The sequence below is a fragment of the Dunckerocampus dactyliophorus genome, chromosome 21, assembly GCF_027744805.1.
Source record: "Dunckerocampus dactyliophorus isolate RoL2022-P2 chromosome 21, RoL_Ddac_1.1, whole genome shotgun sequence".
Taxonomy (NCBI): Eukaryota; Metazoa; Chordata; class Actinopteri; order Syngnathiformes; family Syngnathidae; genus Dunckerocampus; species Dunckerocampus dactyliophorus.
In genome coordinates, this window is record NC_072839.1 from 11,711,905 (window position 1) to 11,730,988 (window position 19,084).

Genomic DNA, 19,084 nt, shown 5'->3' on the forward strand with positions numbered 1-19,084 from the left:
TTATATGACCTAAACTTCAATGACGACCTATCCCTTCCTGTCGCACGTGCTTGGTTGCCATGTCAACGAAAGCTACCTCGAGCTGAAAAAGCGCGGTTTAAAAAAAAAATGGCGGACATGTTCTCATTAAAACGGGCGGTTTTGATTTATTTGGACAGAAGTGGCGGCCTTAAGAAACTTACAGAAGACTGCAAATCATTTACTGGTACGTTATGAATACATTTGGGTGAAAATGTATTAGTTGTTTTTTTTTAATACGTATTTTTGTAGTACCTAGCTTATCACACCTTGATTGTAGAGCCCCAACAGAACGCGGTGGTAGTTTTCCGGTTCTGTATCGACGTGAATCCCTTTGATGTCGTAGAGGTGGACTCGGAACTGGGTGACTATGTATTACACCACCCACTGCAAGCAACAGCTTTGTTTCAATCTGTAAGTGATCCGTTAGCATGGATTTCTTTACATAACATAACAAACCTTGCATGTATTTTAGGTGTGCTTCTTGGCCATAAAGACACTTTCACTTATTGAAAGTGTACACACAGAGTGTCAGGTATGCATGAAACTACCATTTTAGACTTAACCTCAAAAACTAACTAGGTTGGTTCTTTAAGGTGAATATCATTTTGAAATTGACGCACCTGCCCCCATTTCCTGACTACACTCTGGATCTTGCTACCTTCCCTCGTACAAATTGCTGCATGAGGCCTGTCCTCATTGAAGGTCTGGCCATTGCCATCACAAGGGTCACAAAATACACCCGAGGAGCCAGGTTCCTTTGCAGTAACGACAGCTGTACCTTTTCTTCAGGTAAGGATCTGAATATATCTTAATGTGTATGTTTTCTACCCCTGGACTTGTCCAGCTATACAACCATGTAAAAAAAAAAAATAGCAAACGACATTTGTGGCGCCCCCTAAACGAATCGTTCAAAACTTTTTACATTTTTTTTATACTAAATCTGGTCTCATGGGTGCCTGTCTCCATTAACTCAGTCACTCACTCACTCCTAATATAGCTAGCTAAATTAAAAAAGGATACCAGTTAGTTAACGTGTCACTAATTGTGTAACTGGTACTCTAACTGCATTTGTAGAAATGCATTAGCCCCTGGTCCTGTCCTGAAATCAACTCTCAATCCCCATTCCTGCTGGAGCTGGATCACACGCTCGACAAATACTGTACGAATGATTCACTCGGTAAACACACGAGATTCACTGACTCAAGTGTTCTACAAAGACTCGAGTTTCACTGACTCACAGGTATCCCTAGGAAGACTCGAGTTTCATTGACTCACGGGAACCCAAGGAACTACTCCAGTTTCACTGACTTACAGATGGTCGATGGAGACTCAAAATGCACTAACTTATGGGTACTTGACAAAGACATGAGTTTCAATGACTTACGGGTGCTCATTGACGACATGTTTTACTGACTCACTGCTGGAATGTGCTCTGTGACGAGTGAAACGAGTAATTTAGTTACTTTAGTGAGAATAAGAACTGAGGATAAGAACTTGAGTCAGTTAAAGGAATCAAGTTTCACTTGTCTTATGGACTGTGCGTAAAATACTTGGGAAGACATGCTAGCATATGTGTAATACAGATATCCTCAGAGTTACATAATCATTAGACAAATGGTCAGTGACTTACAGGCAATTAGTTCGGTGCCCCTGCAAAGACGTTTTGCTTGATGGCAACTAGTGCTGGGCAGTTTTGGCAAAAATCAAAATCACGATAAACTGAACCTCCAACCTTGATTTCGGTTAATGTATGATTATCCCACTCTTCTATAATTTTGAAACAAATGAAATGAATATGCACAGATGAACAATTTTTTCATTTGCACATTGCTTGCTGTTTAGGTTTCCATCACATCCGGGTTCATGCACCTGGAGCCACAGAGTCAGCAACCGTGAGGAAGGACTTCACCTGCATGACCTGCAGCTCGCCTCTTAAAGAGGACATCCAGTTCAGAGTGTTGGGAGGTGAGACGGAACGGCTCTCCATTGCGTTGTTATATCCTGTACTACTAATGTGTGCGTCCTTGGAGACAGACAAGCAGCTGGTGGAGTTGATCCACGTCAACGCCCTGAAAGTTCTCAGTGCGCATCAACAAAGCTCACTCAGATACCAGTCAGTCACGCTGTTTCTTAGAGGTAAGTGTATCATGAAGAGTCATGGGATGTCCTGGATGTGTTTGCGCGCCACAAAGGGTGAAAAAGTCACTGACTATTTATTTTATTAATATAGAGAGTTCCACAAAGGTCATTTACAGTGCATGCCTGTACAGTATGTAAAGCTCTTGCTTATGTGCCTCACCCTTTGTGTTTCTTAGTTCTTACTCCCTCTAGTGGCGTGAATGTGTAGCGTTCCACCAGGTTTAAGGATAATGCATTTTAGTGTCGTGTTATTTTGTCCCTCAGTGTACTGTCTACACTAAATGAACCCTCATTGTGCTAATTATAGGATACCAAGATAACTTTTTGTACCTTTTCCAGGGCAATGAAAGCACAGGTGTGCTCCCAAGCTGCAGTGACAATGCACTGTACTGCTAAAAGTACTGCAATTTTTTTTTCCCAGGCAGTAAATCAAATCTGTGCTATGAGTTAATGCAGTGAATTAAGAAGCTAGACATTTATATGGCTGATGTTTGTTTGTAAAATCACGTTCTCATCCATTATGTTCGTTCCAAACCCTGATTAATGTGCTTTTAATGTCATGTATTTACATACAGTCACATTCGTAGAGTGTGCTCATTAATATTGTCCAGCTTTCTAAATGAGACTCACTTTTTTCGGGGGGGGGGTTCAAATAAATACATTTTTGTGCAGCCAGCCGTGCACGGTGCCTCGGGGTGGGATATTAAGTGTTTCTGTCCCCTGTTATAACATTGTCCAACTAGTACCCCTGGAGGGTTTAACAAAACTCAGCACCAGGATTAACATATTCTGTTGACCCAGTCCTGCAGAGGAATTTAATACACCGGGTTCCCGTTACTGAACATATATGTTAATAAGTGCAAGGAACAGTCATTAGGCAGCCATGAGATTCACACAGAGGAATCTTTGTTTCTAAGGGGCCTCACTCTTGTTTGTCTTGGCAAAGGTTTGTAGGTGGCATGCTTGTTTCTTCAAGTGGAGGAACAACTCCTTTGGGCTTTGTTTCACCCCCACGTTTCTCGCAGATGAGCTGTGTAACACGATGAGTATTGGTCAACTCTACCGGGTGATCGGCATACCTGCGCATGTGCACCAGTGGCCCAGCATTACCTGGAGCGTGGAGGCCAATAGCGTCCAACCGTGGGAGCCACAGTGTAAGACAATGTTGAGTGGATAAATAAGGTTCGCATTAATCATAACAAATTTGGCTTGAAGCAACTTATTTAATTCTAGATCCACTTGACGTCAATGCCAAATTTAAGGAGCTGCTGAAGGCCGCAGGAAGATCTCCGTGGAGGTTCTCTGCCACTGTAGCACACTGCTTTGCGTTGCATGTGGCACCTCCAGGCCTCTTCAACACATTGAAGCTCGGCTTGTTGCTCAGCTTGGTGCAAACTAGAGGGGACGCCAAAAACAGGTCACACTTGGATCTCCTGGTTTCTACAGGCGACACGGCAATAGTGGAAAGGTAGGATGGTCTGAATGACAGTATTTACCCACCTAGAGACTCAAGTGCAGAGAGTAACCGGCGTCTGTCAGGGCTGAGGTTTTCAAATATACGTATATTTTTTCCAAGCATTTTCCACACTTAAATAATGAGTAGTGCAGTATTTATTTATTCAGGTGGATGGCGCACGGGCGGATTAATTGGGAAATGGCGTCTACTGTACACTATTAGAGTGGAGGCCACTGTTTGAGGAAATTTTGTACTTTTCATAGTAACTGAACGCTGTAAATGTTAACTATATACAATATTATATGTCAGGCTAATGAGGTACAGCTTGAGCTTGTCATGCCGTGGGGTGAGGCATGAAGGCTCAGGGGAGATGTTTGCATCCTTGTCCCACGATGAGCATGGAGTGGGCACTGCTAAGATCCACGCCGGTTCTGCCTTGCTCGCCAATGGTGGTATTTGCATGCTTGGAGATCTGAGCGGTTTCAAGAAGGACAAGCTGGATGCAGTAGAGTCAGGTAGTGATTATTTCAGCTGACATTAAAAAAGACTCGGGACCAGTCAGTAATCATCTCTATTTGTTAGCTCTGGACAGCCGCACGGTGTCTGTGTTCATCCCAGGGAAAAAGTATGGCGAGGATATGGACCAGCAGCTTTCCTTCCCGGTCTTATGCAGCTTCTGGGCCGTCGTGGACTCCACACATAGTTCTCGGAGGGCATACGATGCAATACTGGGAGCACCAGTGAGTATTCTAACAGTGGGGTGCATGTACAAAGCCATAGATTAAACTTAAATCTTCTTCATGGGTAGGAAATGGGTCCAGTACCACCTCAGCTGGCAGCCAGCTTTGGCCTCATCATTAAGTGTCAGGATCATACGAGTGAACATGCCATCCTCTCTCAGGCTGTCCACATTCTCCAACATGCCATGCAGCCTGGAAGACGCCTCTACCCATCCCTTGTTGACTTTTCTACCCAGGACTACAGAGAAGTTAGGAAACATTCCACTTTAAAGTACATCATCAGCCTTTTGATCCAAAGTCTTGTTGTCTAGCTGGTGGCCTATGCACAAAGCCTGCAAGTAGATTTGAGTCCTGCAGCACTGAAGATGATCCACGGCTACTACATGGCCAGCTGTAGAGTCAGATCACAAATTCACGGGAGCAAGATGTCTGCGGTTTCCATCAAATTTCTGTAAGTAATGTAGCCGAAAATGTTTCTGGTATCATCTCAGGCTAAACGGGATCTAGCAATACCATAGCAGCCCACTAGATGGCGTGCAGTCATGCTGAGTGAGCCAGTGAGGTTATTCTTCATCTGGTTGTGACAAATGTTTATAATTGTCTTGACTTCTTAGCACATTTAAACCATTAAGTGTAGGGTCAACATGATTATAGAATTCATCATCAGGATTAAAATGTGACAATTCAACATGACCCTTTATAAATGGTGCTTTTCATGTTTGTTGTAATAGGATCTCTTTAGCAGAGGCCCACTGCAAATTAAGCCTCAGAAGTGAAGTGCTGGAGGAAGACGCCGTGATTGCGGTGCTCCTTTGTGAAAATTCTGTCACTCTCAAGCATGGTACTCTTTTAATCACAAGTTCAAATACAGTACTTTCATGATCAAGTAACCTTTTTTTCCCTAATTGTGGGTCTTTAAGGTTACTTTCAATTAATCCCATACTCGTATAGTCTATGAGCATCATTTGCAGGTTATGGTACATATATATATATATATATAAAAAAAAAAACTCTCCCTACAGAGGCATGTGCTCTCATTATTCCACCCGACGCAGTCTTCTCCGGTGATCTGGGAGAGGACAGTTTGCGCAGGAAAGACAAAGCCCTAGATGAGCTCCACCAGAACATCCTACGCTTCATCTACACCTACGCACCAGGAGCAGATACATACATCACAGAGGAGTAGGAGGATACGAGTCTCCCTCTGTACAGTTGTAACAAGTAAGCACAACAGCCACAATATGAGTCATAATGCAAATGATCACACTCAAAGCAAATTAAAAGGGGTACAATTTATTTTAAATACTTTTCATATGCAAAGCAGTCCAAATAGCAGCTTTAAACAGGTCCAGCTGTGCTGTAACAGACAATACACTGGGGTCAGTTTCATGACAAATCTAGACTAAATACTACAATTATATACTCACTGCTTAAATGAGTCTTCAACGTCCAGCCATCCCTTTTAGAGAAACAGATTTGTGCAATCAGTTTGCATGAAACTATTGTTTTCCTATTTGAGTTGAGTTGAGCACACAATTTGAGTTCAGTGAGTCATTGCATCAGCAGCCCATTCTGGTCTGATGGGTAAACGGCAAAAAGGTGAACTCATCATTACTACTTCAAGCATTAGCATGTCTAGTTTGGATAGCTTCACACACACTCTTTCCTCACCTTGAATGAGTGTGGATGTGAGTTTCTTTCTTCTGTCCATCAATCCGACCGCTTATCTGTCAAAAACAAAAAGTCAGTCACTTTCACACTATAAAAAAGGCACATCTAGATGCTTCCTATCGTGCAGCAGGTCATTCAGTAGTCACAGTATCACCACCCTATTGTCTGATGGGTAAACGGCGAAAAGGGTGAACTCATCATTATAACACTGTAGTATGATATACTGTATTACCTTAGATAGTGGCCAAGGGCATTTACCTAAATGCAGAGAGTACCAAGCATAGTGAGGGAAGCCTTTATTTTAGTATATGCATTAAAATATGTAGTAGCAATCTGCACTCTTAATTTCAGCTTTACAGATGTCATGTCTGTAGGAGGTGTATGTAGTAAAGATGTCTACCACAACAATGGCATTTGTAAATGTATTTAATGTAACCTCATGCCATCTTTTTCCTCCCCTATTTGAGGCATGACATTTATTTGGGACGGCGGAGGCCACTATTTGAGGAAATACATCAATATAACTCTTTACTCACTGAAGACTTGAAGCAAATGTTCACGTTTTCCATCCATTATTTCTGCCAACCAAGTATCTGTGGTCACATAAAGGATCTGTCACTTTCATTGCAGGTTATGCATTGAACCACATTTATTGATCATCTTTCAGGAAGTGATTCAGTAGTCACAGTATCACCACCCTATTGTCTGATGGGTAAACGGCAAAAAGAGTGAACTCATCATTAGCGCTAGAGAAAATATTATAGTTTGTATTTACTTACCAGTTACATGATGAAGCAGACATGGTTTGTCTGGTTTATCTGTAGTCGCATTAAAAAAATACAAAAAAACCCATCACTTTCATATAATGACATAACCTCGACATGGCTCCACTCTTGCAATTAATTCAGTCGTCACAGTGTCACCACTCTTTGTCTGATGGGTAAACGGCTAAAACAGTGAAGTCATCATTATGATAGCTGCAAAGGTTGAACATCACTACTTTAATAATCTTCTTACCTTATCAGGTGTACTGGCCAGTATTGTAGCATATGGTCTTCACCGGTGCTTCTATAATAACAGTTAATCAGTAAATTAATGACCAAATACACATTTAATAGCTCAATAACACTGCAGCCTCACCACTGACTCAAGTGAGACTCTATTGATTAGCACTGTGTACGAATAAAATGTACTGACGGAGTAGCCAATACTTATGACTGATCACCCAAAGGTCAGAGAGCACCGTGTGACACAGCTTGGGAGCACGTCTAACATCTTAGGTCTGAGGCTGGGTTCAACAGCAGGTCACGACCTATGCCACGACCTTGTGTCATGTTTGGGGACCAATGAAAGCCTCAGTGGTTAAATAAGGCAAATAGGACATATCCTGAAGTCCAGAGCCTCTTCTGGTGACCCTTCCTAAAAAGCCACATATGATCTGTTCTGTAAATAAGTGATTAGAGGACTTCACCTGTCTACGGGGATGATAAATAACATTTCCTCCGGGATGACTCAGATAACGCAGGCAAGCAAAGTTACTCCGCCACGTGTGATTCAGTATGACAATTTTGGGTGACGTATCAAATTAGTGTACTTTTACGATTAGGATTCTTCATGAGCTTTTCTCCCACGTGGTCGCCCCAATGTGCCCCGCTAGCTTCAGACTACAAACCGAGATAAACCACGTTAGAGTATACTGCCCACAAGCTAATTAGCTTCGCTCACCGTAACAAACACGGCTTCTCCGGTCGTCTAATCGCCAAAAAGGCATCCTAATGCTGCGATTTGATAGGGAGCAGCTCGGCTCACCGTCCTGCTCCTTTCGATGTCGATCCCAAAAGGAAGGATATCCGGTCCGGTTCGTATTTAACTGCGCCTTCGGGTTGCGCAGTGTAGTTTCACAGCTTGAATGCTAAATGCTAATGTTAGCATCGGTTGCAACCCACACTGCCTTGCTGTTGTGAATATACACTTAACCATTGTATGTACTGTAAATACTTTATTTATGAATGTTTATCTGTTTGTATTTACCTATGCGATAGTAACAAGGCAACTGTTTTGCAGTGTGTATACTAAAAAGATTTTAAATGTGTAATGATTTATTTTGTTTTAACGAAACTGCTAAGAAAAAATAAACGTTTTATTTACTCAAGCTCTTACACAGCAAACGTCAGTTGATGCCAATGTATTACTCATAAAAATATTTTTTTAACTACCAAATTTAACAGGTTTTTAAACGCAATTTAATCCATTATAATTTTGCAGTATTTTTTTCTAGATTAAATCAAAAGCTTTATTAAGTGATTTAACTGACTAACTCCCTTTAAAGTCACATACATAATTCATTTAAGTGACTCGTCCTTTTGAAGATTGTGTCCCAGATTTAGAGATAAATTACCATTTTGTAAGCACCATTGAAGTGCCATTTTGCAGTGTATTTTATAATTCAATGATCATTTAAAACTATTCTACCTTAAAAACAACTGAATGATCCTAAAGATGTGTCCCAACCCTTGTTGAGAAATAACGACAAACACTTTCAGTTCAATTCTTACATTTCTTTACTTCTCTTAAATAAACGTAATAGAGTATGGTACAATTTAATTACATCTTTTTAGACACTGTAGATTTACCACCTTACCTTGTTTTGTTTTTTAAATTCACAACATTTCGTTTGTACAAGCATGCATGTAAAAAAAAAAATAGAAGGGAACATGAGAGGGCAAGCCACCTATTGTTGACACTGACAGGCCACTTCACATGACAGATGTTAAGTTATTCACACATGCATTTTAGTGCAAATGTTTTTCTACTGAAAGTGCCTCACTTTTCAAGCATGACGAGCTCATTATTGGCCCGTAAAATCACACAATATCAGACCATGGACATGTATGGAGCTGCACAATTTGCAGGGCAAACAACTAAAACAAGGGAGAGAATCCATACATTTGAGGAAAAATACATCACAATAATATATTAAATTTACACTGTGGTATCGTGGAAGTGGGCTGTGTATCATCACTCATGCAAATGCGAACTAGTGGACTTGTTTTATTTGGAGTTGGATGATAATGATGATGACGATGGGCCTTGGTTCTCTGATTCTGATGAATTGTTCAGGAACTGGCCGCTTGCGCCCACATACAACCTGGACCTCATTGGCCATTTCTGTTCAGACATTGAAACACAGTTAATCACATAAAAAACGTGCCCATCAGTAAGATGTAAATATTATTTTAACTGACCTTGACTGGGTGCAGGTAGCCTTCACCTTTGAGTGAATGTAATGCCTCAGTCTGCTTTGTGTTGTCCCCCTCCTCGGTGCCTTCCTCTTGCAGAGTTCGAGTCAAATGTGCAATGTACGTGGTGGCCAGTATCAACACGTCCAATTTGGACAGCTTGGTGTCCGGCGGCACCGATGGCAACGTCCTCTGCAGCTCCAGGAAGGCGTTCCGCAGAGTTTGAACGCGGCTCCTCTCCCGCGCCGCGTTGGCAGCCGCCGGCCGGCCTCGTCCTCCCCCGAGCCCGCCGGCCTGGAGCACCCGGGCGGCGGCCCGACGACCATCCGGGCTGGAGCTAGGGCTGGAGCCGGGGCTGTCATCCACCACCGTCCCGGAGCAATTGCCGTTGTCCATTCGGTGCGTCTGTCTCCCAACCATCTTAAAAACCTGTTAAGTTTATTTTGTTAACGCACGTCATTACTTTTAGTGCAGTTAAATTATTAAATAGAACAGCTGTATATTACATAGTTTAAATGCCACACATTTGACAAATAAAGTTAATGTGAACAGCAGCAGTCATATCCAAAACATGTGCGACTCACCTCTATTTCTGCAAGTAGGCGTCATGGAAGACATGCATGTACCTCCAAGAAGTGAGAATGTTCTCCTCAGAGGTAAAAAAAAATAACCCTGCCAAAGCCTCAAGATCCAACTCCACGTATTAATTAATGACCTTCCAATGTCAGTATGACTACTTTTCTCTCCTCCCGAGTCGCTCCTCGGGCTGAGTTCCGTCACCAATCAGGGGCAGCCTCCTTTTTCTCACCTAAAAGCTAATACATGTGCAACCCGGGCCTCTTCCCACTCTAATTGGCTGCAACCCTTCCCTTCATTGGCCTATCAGGAAGTGGCCACTCTATTATGTAGTCACCACTGCATGAGGATGAAAGGCTTGTCTCTCAAAAGGCGTCTTGCACCAGACCGTGAAGACAAACTGATGAGCACTATTTATAAATATATATGGTGATATGCTAAACCATTTCTGGACTAATTGCCTTTAAAAAAAAAAAAGTGCAGTGCTGCAATCAACAGGCGACCCGTGAGGAAATTCTTGCAAGGCTCCTAAATTAATACCACTCAAGGCTCCAAAACATGAGATGGCAATGAATTAATGAGAGGAATTATTGATGTTCAAAACAAACATTGTTTTTGTATAAGGATGGAGTAACAGTATAGCTCTGGGCCACTCATTACAAGGCTATAAGGAGGGAAAGGTTAAGTAAACCTATTTGCCTAATTACCTTGCACAACCACTTTTCAGATATTTAGCAACAACTGTGTAGACATATGTACTTTGGATGGTTTTTCATATAAATTAGAGCTGCCTATTTCATATTTTGCCTTTTTATTATTGAAATTAGGTTGAAAAGACATGCAGTATAGACCAGGGGTGCCCAACCTTTTTCCACTGAGGGTCTGCAAAGGATGATATTCTTGTATATTCTTAAAAATATTGTAAAAAGGCTAAAAACAGGTTGTATATCTTTTAAAGACAAAGCTTTGTGTTATCATTACTTAGGTTTGGGTATCATTTACACATTATTCTACACTGGTGTCGGTGCATAGACGATGCGTACTTAAAAAAACAAAAACATACAAATTTTGCCCAAAAAATTAATTTATCTTTTCCCTCAATTTTCTGACATACAAGTTGGACAGAGTTTAATAGAACATCATTTAATTAAATCAAATGGTATCTAAGTAATATATTCACCAATTAATGCTCGATGCTCACCGTTGTCTGTGCACGTCTGTCATGACAGTTGACTCGGGACTTAGGTGGTGCTAACTATACAGTACCTCATTTTTGCCCCATTTCAGTGCCATTATTAGCACCAAAATGAGATGTTTATACCAGTCTTTCGGTCTGTTTGCTACCGTTAACGTCAGCACAGGTGTGCCATTGAGATAGAGACAGAGTTTTGTTACACATCTCTATTATTTGTTATTAGTATCATTAAATTGTTTAATTGTATTTCTACAATGTGCCACATGGCCAATAAAAAATACAAGCAGCAGGCCACAAATGGCCCTCGGGCCATACTGTGGACACACCCGGCATAGACACTTGTGCAGTAAATTGTATCCATAGATCCAAAAATTGATAACAACTTTCACACAAAAAAAGACATTAAATCTATTTATATTAAATCAACACCAATTTAGATCAAACAAGTTAATCCACTCTGAAACTCCTACAGTGGTATTATGTATGCGTAGGGCTACACATATCTGACGTGACGGCCACATGGTTGAGTTGTCTGTACAGAGACCCTTTCAACTGCTGCACCCTAAAAGACAGAACAATACATAAAAAAAAATCTAATCAATGGACAAATGACATCTTCTCTTAAAATTACTTGAGTTAGAGACATCTCTCAGGATTTAACATAGCTACAAAAGTAATATTCACATCTAATCTGTATATTTACATATTGGATAGTACATGTCAAGTATGATTTCTAATACCACGACCTGTAAGGCTGCTGCAGCTTCCATCCATGCATGTTAGCATGGCAGCAGACATGAGGTGGACGTGCGCCTTCACCCACCATTGCGTCATCTGCAATATACAAACATCACTTAAAAAAAACCAATGAATGTGAGGCAATAGTAAAAACACACACACAATACAATATATTATGTTCTAACATGGCTTTGTCCCACACACACTTAGAAGAATTTTATATATATATATATATATATATATATATATATATATATATATATATATATGTGTGTGTGTATATATATATATATATATATATATATATATATATATATATATATATATATATATATATATATATATATATATGTGTGTATATACCGTATATAATATTAAATATTTTGCTATATTTCAAAGCAGTCAGGCAAGTTTCTTTTAAGAAAAGTTAAAAAATCATTACAAATGTAATATTTGGCCATAACTTCAAATTAGTCCTTTTTAAAAAAAATAAATTCCAATAATCTAAAAATCATAAAAACATAAAATATATTCCCACAATTTCAAAGCAGTTTTAATTTTTGCTGAAATGCCAATTTAAAAAAAACACACGTCATTTTGCCATAATTTCAAAGCAGCTGTGGATATATGAAAAATACCAGTAATTAAAAAAGCACATCTTATTTCCCTCAAAATGTATTCTACAAATTACAGTGCACTACTTTTACCCCTAGCTGTGAGAATATGTTCAGTTGGTACACAAATGAAAATATGCTAAAAAGATATCAGTTAGTAAAAATACTAATGATGTGAAAATACATAAAGCCAAAGCTATTTAGTGACTTACTTGTTAAGGGAGGTGAGTTAAACGTTGCCATCACGTGTTTACTTTTTTTCTTCTTTGCTTCTTTGGATGCTTTCCAATTAATGAGGAATTCTCTGGTCACCTCATGGATGTCGCGGCCATCGAGCACTTCTGTCAAGGCAAATAAATAATCATTCATCATGTTTAGTTTAACAATTTGCAAAAAAGATGAGGAATTCTTTACTGAGTCTTCTGCACGCTGTGATCAGTCTGTCTCTGTATTTTGTCGTCTTACACGCAGGATTTCCGCGCAAGTCCATTTGAAGGAGCCAAGGCCAGGACCCGAACACCTCCTCTAATTCCTAAAAATGCACAAAAAAGGCAGCCTCTCCTTTTGAATGTGTGGTGCTTTTGCAAAGTAAGAGTAAATAAACATGTATGTTGCCTGCTCCTAATTAGAGACAAACAGGAGGATGCTTGATGCCATTAGCGAATGTTAATGTGCAGGGCAGGGGCCAATGCAAAGTCCATAAACAAGCCATCAGTCTATTTTAATAAACAGTGTCGCTGGTGTCGTGTAACTACAAGTGCTCTCCCGGGGCCGTGTGAGCTGCTTGCCTGCAGTTGTATGTTTATCTAAAGGCGCATTAATCCACGGCTGGAAATATGAATACTCTCTGGACACGCTCTGATTGTTCTTTGCCTTCCTGTCTTGGCCAAAGCGCTTCCACTTTTCCAAGTGGCGCTGCAATCAGTTCAGAGGAGACCCCTGAGCATGGCGAGCTTGCAGGCTTTGATAAATGATCGTGTCAGGGCCGTCACTCAGAAGCCCCTCGTCGAGTCTCGGCTCGGTGCTAAATTACCCCCCATGCGCGGGAGTGGGGAACAGCTCACCAAAGCTTGGTCCGACTAATGATGGGCCAGTTATGAACCTGTATTTGACCAGCGGTTCGATTCCCTGGTCCATGCAGCTAACGCCCCCCCCCGAAGATGCTCCCCATTTGTCACCCTGGCTGACTTGCCTGTCATAATCTATTTTAAAAATCCATAATGTTTCCAGAAGAGCAGATTGATCCTTTGGAGGGCTGTCTTTGAGGAATCAATAGAGGCAGACGGCTTGTATAAATTAGAGGATATCTGGGAAAAAAAGTGACTTGTATCGCAATTGCATGCAACATCCTCACAATAAAGATGTCAGGTTTAGTTTAGCGGAGTCTTCAATTATAAAGGTACACAGGAGTGCCCCCACTTTTTAAAATTACATTTGTGGTTCCCCCAAAATACTTCGAAAGACATGCTAGCATACATGTCATACAGATAAATGGTCAATGACTTATGGGCAATTAATTAGGTGCCCCTGCAAAGACATGCTTCATGGCAGCCATGTTTGTCAACCAATCTTGCTCGAATTTTACACACATGCTTGTCGCCCCCCTAAACGCATATACCAAATTTCGGGGTGATTTGGCTAAACGACCTAAAGTTAAAGTAGGTTGTTTTATAGCGCATGTGTGGGAAATTTCATGTCAGTCTGACCTATGTGGTTTATTTTGTAATAATAGCACCACCATGTGACGTATTTGTCTGAAAATAATAGCACAGGCAACACGGCAGGAGTCCATCTTATGGCAAATTTTCACCCTTTTTGTGTGCAGCGGTTCAGGAGTAGAAGATACAGTCTTATGAGAATCCTAAAACACTTTTCTACAAGACTATCAGTTGTCCTGTGAGGGGAAAAATGATTTCTAAAGTAAGAGAGTAAGAGAGAAACTTGTGCTTGTTTGAAGCTGTCAGCAAGCCAATCCTCTCGGGAACGGCTTGCTGATTTGTTGAATAATTCTGACCCTGAGTGAGTCATGCAGACTGGGCGAGCCGACGGTGCGATTTGCCGGATTTGGTTTTGTAGACCCCCTATCTCCATATCATTTCACACATGGCTGCGTAAAGCTACAGCACCACTTTCATGCTAACACCAGCTCATAACATGTCTTGTTGACTATCATGAGGAGTTTATGGTGGGGGGGCAGGAAGCATTTACCTCAATATTGGCCAACTTATTATCAGTAGCAGAAAAATGTTGGATTTCCCACAGCGCGGCCAGGTCCCCAACTTCATCAATGCTGTTGTTACTGATGTTGAAGACACAGAGAGATTTCTGTGCAAAGCAAAGACGGAACAGTCAATTTTGTGGTGAAGAGCAGTGAGGAAACACAGCACTCGTGACTGAGGCTAAAATATTTAGTTCATTACCATGCCACAAGAAAAAACTACAGTGGAAAAATGTATGCATGATATCACGCAAAATCTTGAAACCCCTAGTTAATTCTGGAATCTCACGAATAATCTTTTCTTCGGCTTTTTGGGCAATGCCGCTGTAGAGGATTACCAGGAGAGGGCAAAGTGGAAAAAGTGTGAGGATGACCATAGAACCAGATATTGGAATTGTGACGTCGGAAAGCAATATACGTACACGTCTCTGTCCTGGCTGTTAAGTACAAGATGGCTGAAGCGACATAAGTCAGCATCAGTAATAAATACTGCAACTCTGCATTAACTGTTAATGTGATGTTCATGGTGAGTACACCGTTTAGTGTTTAAGAATGTTTATGTCCCTCAACACTTCCTGATTATGTCACAAATCATCAATAGGTGAGTAGTTTTACTTTAGTTTTATTCCATGGCGGTTAACTTCTTTTTACACTTGTATGACAGATAGGTCAAAAAGTGCCAAGTGTGAAGCAGACTGCCCCCCTCAACGCTGTTTTAAATGCTCCATGTCAAACATCATCAACAGGTGAGTAGTTTTATTTTACTTTAGTTTTAATCCATGGTGGTTAACTTGTTTTTACAATTGCATGACAGATCAGGTCAAAAAGTGTCATGTGTGAAGCGGATTGCCTCCCTCAACACTAATGTAAACGCGATGACTTCATCACACATCATTAAAGGGTAGGTTTTATTTTTATTTTATTATACAGTGGTTGACTTGTCTTTTACACCATGTTAAAATGCGCTCTAAATGTTTTATGGTGGCAAGAGTTTGACTGATGGGAACTTTTAAGGCTTCCAGCACATTTGCATTTGTTCTTTTTAGGAATTTTGCTAAGTGACCTTGATGCTTAAGTCCTATAATGGCAACATTTATAAAAATCTGGACCTCACTCTTACATTTGCACTGCAATTTCTTTAATTATCTAAATAAACAAGAATCCTGGGCCATGAACAGAGATGAAACTGATTTGGCAGCCCAGAGAGAGAGCAACACAGGCCTCTTTGACATCCTCAAAACATGCACAGTATTTCCTTTCCATAGACCACCAACCTGTGAGGCATCTTGTACTCGCCATGTTCCTTTAGCCTCTTATCTGACCTTCTAATGACTTGGGATATCATTTAAAAATGGGAACTAGTGAAAGGGTAGTGTGGATTGCTATTTTTGAACACAGTAAAAAAAAAAAAAAAAGGGTCATACGGCAAGGGAGTGCAGGGTCCTGGGGTCAAAGAGCAACTTCTCCCCTGGCGCCAGGCGCTGACTCTCCACATGCAGCTCCTCCAGCTTGCTCAGTCGCTCCATGCCCTCTACCACCGTAATCCTGTTACCACCCAGATAGCTGCAGAGAGCACAGACACAAGAGTCCTCCAAAGGTGACAACCAAAAAAACCCCCATTTGTTTTAAAACCACTCACAGCTTGGAGAGTTTGAGCAGATTGGAGAGGTTCTCAATACGTGTGATGTTGTTGTTCTGCAGGTACAGATGGGTGAGGTTGCACGCAAAGTCCAGGTTGCAAATGTGCGTGATGTGATTGTCGTACAGATAGAGCACGGTGAGGTTTCTGCACATGGAGAGGTCGCCCTGCAAAGTGTCATGAAAAGGTAACGAGTACGGCTGTCAAAAATAACACGTCAACGGCGCTAACTAATTTATTTCATTAATTAGGTATACATTTTTTTGTGTAATTAACGCATGCACACTATAGCAAGCAAGCACGCCTCTCTGTTATGACGGCAGACGAAAGAACAGTGGATTGTCCCCACAGAGTCTGACGCTCTTTGCTAACTTCATCCTGACCTGAACACATCAACAGCAGTACAATTCCAACACCATATACTGCAAGTATCTCCAACTCACACACGTTCATCCCGTTCAACTACACTTCCCCATTACAAGAACACGAGATGCATTCAGGGACACTCCGAACATCACAAATAAATAAACAGGAAGATAAAAAAAACATTAAGATAAAAAAAAACATTAAATGCAACTTTCTAACTCTTAATACGGATGTACAATTTGCTTCATTTAAGTATGCTGGGAAATGCACTGAAAACAAGTAAATTTATCTTAAGTTACGTGATGTCTTTGAACACAACCCGTCATTGCTCATAATAACACGGTTTAAAGTGTCATTCAAATGTTCTGCTACTGTTATCGAGACTCGTGTTAGACAAATAGATTTTTAGACTAGTGCGGTATCTTTTAGCTTGATTGACATATTCAGTTCATTTGGAGCTGTTAATGCATACAGATATATATAATCCTGTCATTTATCTTTCTGTTTGTTAAACACAATAAAAATGGGCATATTTCAGACATAGTTGCTAATGGTGATTAATCATGATTAATCAATTTTAAAACTGATTAATCTGATTAAAATGTTTAATCATTTGACAGCCCTAGTAAAGAGCAACAACTATTTTTGGGGGGTGGCGACACATTATGGTCATTTTCTCCATTCACTGATAATTTAATACTCACTTTACTAAGATGATAATGCCTGGAGGGATATTCATTCAAAAATAAATGTTTATTATTGCGGCTTAGTATTGTGCGATGCAGTTCTGCACCCACAACAACAACAAACAGAGCTGACAGTGGTGTTACCATGTCTAAATTGTTGTGTGGATGTATTGGGACACACGCTAGAATCCCTACACATACTGCAAAAAAGGGCAGTTAGGATAATACACAATAATAATACACACAAAATGAAAATACTAAATAATAATCTTTGTAAGAGACCTTTTAAATAACCTTTTCATCATTTAAGACAAAGGTGTAAATGATGCCACTACTCACAATATCCTCAATATTCTGGCTGGAAAAGTACAAGTGGGTCAAGGTCCTAAGATACTCTTGGAGTGAGATGCCTCTCTTCTTCTTCTTGAAGTTGTTTTTAGATTTGGCGATCAGGTCAGCGGTCAGGCGTACCATGTCGGCTGGTCCCCAGACACCTTGTCTTCAGTCAAGGACACTCCTAAAATCACATCATGATTCAATAAGGCACACAATTTATTAAACTGTGAAATCTAGCATAATTTGGGTGGTCCAACTATGTTCAATATATACTGTACGTCACTCTCCGGAAGGATGTCTTTGAGCTGCCATGGCGATGACGTCATACACGCACAAATTAAGCATAAAAATATACTATATGTATATATATATATATATATATATATATATATATATATATATATATATATATATATATATGTATGTATGTACTATTTTAATAATAAGTTTATAAACAGCATGACAACCAGAAAATGTGTTTCACATACTTACAGGTTATAAAATACAGTACCTCGGATAGCATAAGATATTTAGGGAGAGGTAGCAAGCAATGCTAACCTAGCTAGCACAACAATGGCGTATCAACAGAAGCAACACACACGTCATATATGACAGTTAATGCCTGGACGTTGAGCGCACATACGAAGCGAAAATGTCTAACCTTTCAAGAATATACACGTGGGGTTAAAGCTATTAAGGATTTAAACAAAAAAAAAGAAGTGAACCGCTACGTCTTCGCTTGAAAAGTTAGTGGTTACCATGGAAACCAAGGAAGCGGAAGTTAACTTGTTTTAAAATAAAATATAGCAAAATGTGTTAATTGTATGTAACTTGTAATTTGAATGACATTAAAATTAGATATACTGATGTATATATTTTATATACTATGTATATAAAAACGTACAATTAATGCTACAAGTAGAAATAACAAGTATATTAAAATATCGTTTTTTGGCTGCCCCCACTTTGATCTGATCAGCAATTACAAGGATGTTTTTCCCCTCCTTGATCATGCGTAAAATGTCCATCTGCTGATAATCACAGTATTTGTAATGTACAATCAGTTAAAAATGTGTTAGTGATGATCAAAGACCAAATATTAAAAGAGGCGGTTGGAATGAGCATACCTCCCATATTTTCACAGCTCTATAACTGTAATACAGTCTGGCAATAACATTATTTAAACATAAATAAAATCAAATTGTTTTTTTGCTACACCGAAAAGCCCTCTGCTTCCATACATATAGTATGAAAATCATTATAAGAAGTGGTGCCCAACTTCATCTTATAAGAGAATAAGCAGACACGTTTACCGGCCCAAAGGGATTCTCTTCTCAGTTCTACACGACATCCAAAATATACATTTAGCCATTACAATACCCTAAGAAAACGACATGACACAAAGCTTTTAAAAAAAGGACCGACTGTGTCGATGCAGAGCAGGCGCATT

General features: G+C 40.1%; 3 protein-coding genes and 2 long non-coding RNA genes across 11 annotated transcripts; 2 read left to right on the plus strand and 3 right to left on the minus strand.

Annotated features, from left to right (window-relative positions):
* Positions 1-101: 101 nt before the first annotated feature.
* On the plus strand, positions 102-15,342 carry mcmdc2 (minichromosome maintenance domain containing 2). Of its 4 annotated transcripts, none has more exons than XM_054766267.1 (15): positions 102-205; positions 299-432; positions 494-553; positions 615-810; positions 1,864-1,986; positions 2,056-2,157; positions 3,186-3,314; positions 3,394-3,628; positions 3,926-4,131; positions 4,199-4,356; positions 4,425-4,604; positions 4,668-4,807; positions 5,088-5,197; positions 5,379-5,577; positions 15,272-15,342. In XM_054766267.1, the coding sequence occupies exons 1-14, from the start codon at positions 109-111 to the stop codon at positions 5,540-5,542; spliced, it is 2,034 nt and encodes a 677-aa protein (XP_054622242.1). In that variant the 5' UTR covers positions 102-108; the 3' UTR covers positions 5,543-5,577; positions 15,272-15,342. The 4 variants fall into 4 exon arrangements, with proteins under 4 accessions (XP_054622242.1, XP_054622241.1, XP_054622243.1 ...); XM_054766266.1 differs by lacking the exon at positions 15,272-15,342 and adding an exon at positions 9,366-10,129; XM_054766268.1 differs by lacking the exon at positions 15,272-15,342 and adding an exon at positions 9,366-10,129 and having other exon boundaries at positions 4,518-4,604.
* On the minus strand, positions 5,630-7,915 carry LOC129174341 (uncharacterized). 2 transcript variants are annotated; one of them, XR_008567418.1, is made up of 7 exons: positions 7,753-7,915; positions 7,045-7,095; positions 6,807-6,845; positions 6,564-6,620; positions 6,028-6,083; positions 5,784-5,815; positions 5,630-5,708 (listed from the first exon to the last, which is right to left on the minus strand). It is a non-coding gene; the product is annotated as an uncharacterized LOC129174341 (long non-coding RNA). The 2 variants fall into 2 exon arrangements; XR_008567417.1 differs by having other exon boundaries at positions 5,630-5,713.
* On the minus strand, positions 8,627-10,107 carry LOC129174340 (transcription factor 24-like). 2 transcript variants are annotated; one of them, XM_054766273.1, is made up of 3 exons: positions 9,851-10,107; positions 9,273-9,695; positions 8,627-9,195 (listed from the first exon to the last, which is right to left on the minus strand). In XM_054766273.1, the coding sequence occupies exons 2-3, from the start codon at positions 9,684-9,686 to the stop codon at positions 9,079-9,081; spliced, it is 531 nt and encodes a 176-aa protein (XP_054622248.1). In that variant the 5' UTR covers positions 9,687-9,695; positions 9,851-10,107; the 3' UTR covers positions 8,627-9,078. The 2 variants fall into 2 exon arrangements, with proteins under 2 accessions (XP_054622248.1, XP_054622249.1); XM_054766274.1 differs by having other exon boundaries at positions 9,273-9,856.
* Positions 11,062-18,393, minus strand: ppp1r42 (protein phosphatase 1, regulatory subunit 42). 2 transcript variants are annotated; one of them, XM_054766270.1, is made up of 9 exons: positions 18,296-18,393; positions 17,638-17,815; positions 16,247-16,413; positions 16,032-16,170; positions 14,598-14,714; positions 12,804-12,921; positions 12,602-12,730; positions 11,784-11,871; positions 11,062-11,599 (listed from the first exon to the last, which is right to left on the minus strand). In XM_054766270.1, the coding sequence occupies exons 2-9, from the start codon at positions 17,770-17,772 to the stop codon at positions 11,515-11,517; spliced, it is 978 nt and encodes a 325-aa protein (XP_054622245.1). In that variant the 5' UTR covers positions 17,773-17,815; positions 18,296-18,393; the 3' UTR covers positions 11,062-11,514. The 2 variants fall into 2 exon arrangements, with proteins under 2 accessions (XP_054622245.1, XP_054622247.1); XM_054766272.1 differs by lacking the exon at positions 14,598-14,714.
* On the plus strand, positions 15,672-16,859 carry LOC129174342 (uncharacterized). Its single transcript, XR_008567419.1, has 3 exons — positions 15,672-16,204; positions 16,309-16,433; positions 16,538-16,859. It is a non-coding gene; the product is annotated as an uncharacterized LOC129174342 (long non-coding RNA).
* Positions 18,394-19,084: the final 691 nt, after the last annotated feature.